At 33.0% G+C, this 6,401-nt stretch overlaps 1 protein-coding gene across 1 annotated transcript in view; it reads right to left on the reverse strand.

The window, feature by feature from the left end:
* ROCK2 (Rho-associated, coiled-coil containing protein kinase 2) overlaps positions 1–6,401 on the reverse strand; it is a 205,080-nt gene that overhangs the window by 73,638 nt on the left and 125,041 nt on the right. Inside the window, exon 7 of the mRNA XM_012648914.1 lies at positions 1,325–1,462. Coding sequence (XP_012504368.1) covers positions 1,325–1,462 — 138 coding nt within the window. The remainder of the gene's footprint in view (positions 1–1,324; positions 1,463–6,401) is intronic.

The raw sequence follows: 6,401 nt of genomic DNA on the forward strand, positions 1-6,401 counted from the left end.
AAATAATAAAAATAAGTCACTTTGGTAAGTTTTCCCCAAAAGTTCAATACTTCATGCATATAAATATAATGGTGCCTGGAACGTCTTTTATCAAGATAGGTAAACGTATGACGGCCATGATGACAATCTGAGTTACTTTTTCAACTGTACTATGTTTTGCTGCTGATATGCTTCCTCAGATCCATTATCTCGATTATCTCAATAATCTACAGGTCCTTTCTATCTCAATTAAGACTCGATAAAGGTCCACTCAGCAGAATTAAAGATCAAAAGATGCCAATTTATAAAATGATTAACTAGAAATGGCAAGGAATCTGCTACTATGAAAACAATTTAAAGCTAAAAGTATAATACATACTTTTATTACCATGATTCTTTAATCAAGTAAATTATCATGGTACATAATTTGCCACAAAAATTTTAGTTTTAGATGCACATACCAGGATTTCTATTCACTGCCTACAGTAAAAAAATAAGAGGGGAGGATTAAGGCTCAACCCTATAAAAAAAAAAAGCAACAGTAATGAGCTTTTAAATGACATGGTCATCAATGTGGCAAATTTTTTTGCCTCCAAATTGCCTTCTACAAGCAAGGTTATCAAATTCCTGGATCATTTAAGCATGCTGAACAAGTATTGGTATACATCTAATCTTACTCATGCATGACACTTGCTCAAAAATGTTTGGAGATTTAGATATAAAATATAAAAGTATAAAAAAACTTTTAGAGAAGTAAAGCTGGTGAGGGATATAACAGAAAAGAAGGCAAAACAGAACCATAAGTTCCTTAACCCACAGTCACATTAAGAGTTGTGGAATTAGAAGCCCTAATACTGTCTTACATTATAGGTAATATATAAAGCACTGTAGGAGAACTTTCAAAATATTTATTGTAGACAGTTTTTTTTCCCCAAGATACGCTGATTAATGTAACATAAACTTCTAACTAATATTAGTATGTATATATCCTTAAATGGTTCAATGAATTTGCTATGTTCCTACCATGTAAGTCACAAGAAGGGGTTGACAGGGAATAATGGCATACTGGTGATCAAGCCAATTCTTTATAAAAGAATTAAAGAAGAAAAAGTTGCAACTAATACTTGCTTCCAAACACCAATTTAAGTAATCATTACATGTTACATCTATGTGGACATACTGTTTAGGAATATTAAACAAGTGTACTGAATCAGATCTTACTAAAAATAACTACACTGTCACTATGTGAATGAAGCATAGGAATTTCAGCACACAAAATCAACTCTTATGAATAATAAGCACTTATCAAAAAAGGAAATAAACTTATAAAAGTTAGTATGCTTACCTGAACCACCCAGGGACTGTTGGCAAAGGCCATAATATCTCTTTCTTCCCAGAAAAAAGCAGAATCTGATCTTTTTATCATTTCAAACTTACTAAGAAGTTTCATAGCATAAACTTTCTGTGATGCCTTATGACGAACCTGTTGATTTTTTAAAACACAAAAATGATTAATACTTTAGTTTTATGAGAAAGGTGAACAGATCATACTATAATCCTGTTATTAAAGACTTTAATTGCAAAACAAAATGATCCTTAGCTAACTAATAAAAAGTAAAAGCAAACATTTTTAATGAAAGAAACAGGGAAAAAAAATTTTTAAGGGAAAAAACTAACTACCAACAATATGGTTATTTGATCATTTCCTATCTTCTCCATTAGACTGTAAATTCCATAAGGGCAAGAAGGCTATCTATTTTTGACCATCCTTTTAATTCCTAGAACATAGCAAACTGTCTAACAGAGAGATAATAGTTAATGATAATAGTTAACATTTATTGGATAATAGTACATAATAACTGCTAATATTTATACTTGAGTGTCTAACAGGACATCTAATACTGAAACTCCTAATCTTTACTCTTGAATGGATTCCTCCCATTTCAGTAAATAGCAGCTTCATCCTTCTAGTTGTTCTGGCTAAAAATCCTTTAGCACCTCTTTTTCTCTTAAACAACTTATCAAATTTATCAGCAAATCATGTCAATTCTACCTTTCAAGTAGTTTCAGAATCCCATAATTTCTAACTACCTCCACTGATATCACCCTGGTACAGTATCCTTTATTTCAATTACCAGAACTAGCCTCAACTAGCTTCCCTGACATTTTCACCTCTCCACAGTCTACGGATCCTTCTAAAACAAACCATTTTCTGTCATTCCTCTGCTTAAAACCCCCTAAAGGCTTCCCATATCATCTCTGCATGTGCTGTTCCCTCTACCTGAAATCACCTCCTCTAACTGGGCTCAATCCCTCACTTCCTTAAAATCCTTGTTCAAATGTTTTCTTCTTAGTGAGGCCTACTCTGAGCAAGCTAAACTTTCAAATTAAACTTTCAACTCATTGTTCCCCTCTGCTGCCAGCATACTCCCTATTCCACTGTCTTCCATGCTTTTGCTCCACTGCACTTTTATCACCTCTCTCTTAGTACTAGCATTTAAACCCAATAAAGGCAAGAATTTCCGTCTTGTTCACTGCTTAATCCCCAGTGTCTAGTATAATGCCTGATATATAATAACCTTTCAGTAAATGTTTGCTGAAACAATGAATTTACTGAGTACTTAGTATGTGCCACACACTGTGTGTTTTGATACATGTATTATTATATATTATCTTCCTAACAGTCCCAATGAGGTATTATTTCTTCCATGTTACAAATGGGAAATTTGAGGCACGAAGAAGTTAAATTGCCTGAAAGCTATACAGATAGTAAGTAAATTCATGATTTAAAAGTAGTCTGCATCCAGAATCTGTACTATCTCTACATATGTATGCCTGCAACTAGGATGATTTCCCCAAACAGGACCAGATTACATCTGTCAACTTAGTATTCCACCCAGTTTGTGCTTCTTTTCACTCAAGTATGCCAGCTGTGGTATAACAGATTAGATCGTCACCCTACTCAGGGTTGGAGGAAAGAAGGTAAGAGGAAGTCAAGCTCCAGACCATAGTCTACAGGGTCATAAATGATCTAGCCTATTCCCACCTTCCCAATTTAAATCTCATCACTTGTTCCCCTTTTATTCATATTTCAGGCACACTTTTAGTTCCCCTAATATAACAAAACTTTCCTCAGGGTCTTTACAGGTACTGGAAAGGTATTAGAAAACCCGTCACTGTCCCTGACCCAACCTCTATCTAACCCAAGGATACGAGCTCCTTATCCACTCAGCTGAAGTATAAAACTCCTCAAAGAGGCTTTCTCTGACCACTCTATCCAAAGTAGAACTCATTGTTCTCTGCCTCAGAACCCCACCTGTTTTCTTCCTAGTAGATACCATAATTTGTAATTTTTTGATGTTGTTTTTTTGTATTTGTTGTTTCCCAAATTGGAATGTAAACTCAACAAGGGTGGGGATTATTCATGCCTACTTTGTTCTCCATCATATCCCCAGTACAAGTATAATGCCAGAACTGGTAATAAGAGACACTCACTAAATATTTGACACATAAATTAATTTGCAAATTTTCTTTTACGTGATAACTGGCCACACTATGAATTTTCAGTTTTAAAAAAGATTCAGCAGGTTTCTAATTATCTTTTGTCGAATGCTATCCATTTCTAGAATCAATACTTTCACTGATGAAAATAAGGTAAACCAAAGATATGTTCATGTCTTCCCCAGACATAATAGGGAAGAACCATCATATTTTACAGATCAGATACTATAATATATAAAATGCAATAAAATTTTAGAAAATCATAAAATGTAACTCTTTAATAAAGTTTTTTCCCCCAACAAAAACCAGATAACAAGTCTTATTTGTTGAGTGTGTTTCAACAAATCACTAATAGAAAACACAGAAAAGTCCTGGGATGACACAATAAATATAAATATTTATCACTCAGTATCATGTACTTCTGGCTATGATGGAATAATGTGTACCAGCTAATGCTCCCACTGTAGACGACCACTGAAATGGCAAAATATATGAAGCTACTGTTTTCAGGTTTGTAAAATAAGCAGCATAAGACTATAACCCCTGAGAGAAGAGAAACTGACCAAGTTAGACCAATAATTGTCCCCAAATTCTGATTAAAGTCATTATCCCAACCAGTGCACAGCAAGTGATTGTCTAAGCAAACAAAGCACAGTGGTCCTGCTGAGTTGAAGAGGAGGAGATCAGAGTTCAAGACACATAAGGCAGCTAAATTATGCTGGGCAGGAAACTGGAAAGTAAGGTATTGTAGAGAGGGAGGTCCCTAGAAGTCACATGTAAGTATTTGGCTAAAGGCTGGTCTACCTAGAGAGAGTACTCCAAGTTGACTACAGAGTAACTGCTATAGGGCTGATGGCAGAACAGAAACACTACAGGTCAAGCAGCATTGGAAGGAATGTTTTATTAATTTCTTGGGAATCCAGCTAACACATCTTATAAGAAACAACCACGCTCTAAAGTAAGACCTACTCTAGCACTACCTAACAAAGCCTAATACCAAACACTAAAGACTGCAGGTGGAACAGAATTTAAAGGTTGAATCCTACCAAGTTAAATGAACTTGGGAAACAGCTTGATCTTTCCACACATCTACAAAGTATAAAATTAAGCCTGCATGAGTTAAGGATGACCAGCAAGTAACTGGACAGCCTATTAGAATGGAAATCAATACTACGCAAAGAAAAATAACAAAATCTAGACTCTCTACCATCCAAAAGGTACAATACATAATTTCAAAATTACTAGAGAGGCAAAAAGGAAAGTGTGACTCATCATCAAGGAAAAAAGTCTACAGAAAATGGTTCCAAAAGATGTTAGATTTACAGCTGACAAACACTTTAAAATAGCTCTTGTACTAAAATAAATAAGCTCAAAGAAACAAAGGAAAATATTTTAAAGAAATAAAATACAGTCTTAATGAGTAAACAAGTAAATATCAACAGAAAAATGGAAACTATAAAAAATCAATTGGAAATTCTATAACTGAGAAATACAATAACTGAAGTGAAAAATTCACCATTAGGGCACACATAACAGACAATGGAGATAGAAAGGAAGTCAGTAAACCTGAACACAGATCGATCTGAACAATAAAGACAAAAATGAATAAGTGAAAATGAACAGAGACTCAGGGGCCTCCAACACAATTTTAAACAGTCTAAAATATGTGTAAAAATAAATGGAGTAAACATTCCAATTAATAAACAGAAATTATCAAAATTGATTAAAAAGCAAGACTTAAACTTATATAGTTTAAATATAAGATCAAATGAGTTGGAAATAAATGGATGAAAAAGATATACTATACAAACAGCAAGGATATGAAAGTTGGCATAGCAATATAAAGCAGACTTCAAGGCCAAGAGTATTACAAGAAATAAAGAGCGTAAGTCATCAATGAGGCATAAATATGTATGTATCTTTAATTAATAAGCTTGAAAATTTATAAAACAAAAACAGAACTAAAAAGAAACAGACAAATCCATAGTTTCAGTTGGAAATTTTAACACCCCCATCTCAGTACTGGATAGAACAAGTACAGAAAACACCAGTATGGATATAAAGAAAATACAGCCCAGAAAGAAAATTGCTTAACCAAATTGTAATTACAAAGATTATTATATTAATAGGTTATATCATTTCTCGTTTTAAGATATTTTGAAATTTGAGGTATTTTGATACACTGTAACTTTATATGGAAAGAATCCTAAATGCAAAATACCAAGTAAGTGATGATAAGAATCATAGGTTATATCCATCTTCTTTATTATAATAAATTACAAAGTTGGAGTAACAATTACTTTGATTATACAGTATAGCATTATAAAATAACAATTACTTTGCTTGTATAGTACAGGGTTATAAAACTTACAGAAGGCTGAAAATAAACACACAGGAATGCAATATGAAAACATAGGTGGGGAGTGGGGAATTAGGGGATGAAGCTAGTCTTAAAACTAGAAATATCTTCCACAGCAGACAGACTTTTAATTGATATGTGTTGAATTAGCAGATTACATCAAAGCAAATGATCATTCCAGCATTGTTGTTAAATAGTTTAAAATATGTTAACAATGCTGTTAAAAAGAAGTTGGTAAAGTACACCCTCTTCTATATATATTTATACCATTCTTCAAACCTTCACTTACTCTAAGAACAAATCAAATTTTGAACATCTCCTAACTGCATTAGAGAAAGCAATCTATATAACATTAAGAGTCAATTAATTTATATAATATTATTACTTATGCTTGATTCAGAACATAAGAATAGTTTTAAGAATTGTCATAAAGCTACAAACAGAAGCTAAAAGGTATTTGTCAGCTGGTAGAAAATAGCTAAATATTTATTTAAATATTTAAACCAGCAATGTTTACATACGAGATAACTAAATTAAAAAAACAAACAAACCTAGAAGAAAA

This window comes from Propithecus coquereli, unplaced genomic scaffold (assembly GCF_000956105.1).
Source record: "Propithecus coquereli isolate 6110/MARCELLA unplaced genomic scaffold, Pcoq_1.0 Scaffold298, whole genome shotgun sequence".
NCBI classification, from domain to species: Eukaryota; Metazoa; Chordata; class Mammalia; order Primates; family Indriidae; genus Propithecus; species Propithecus coquereli.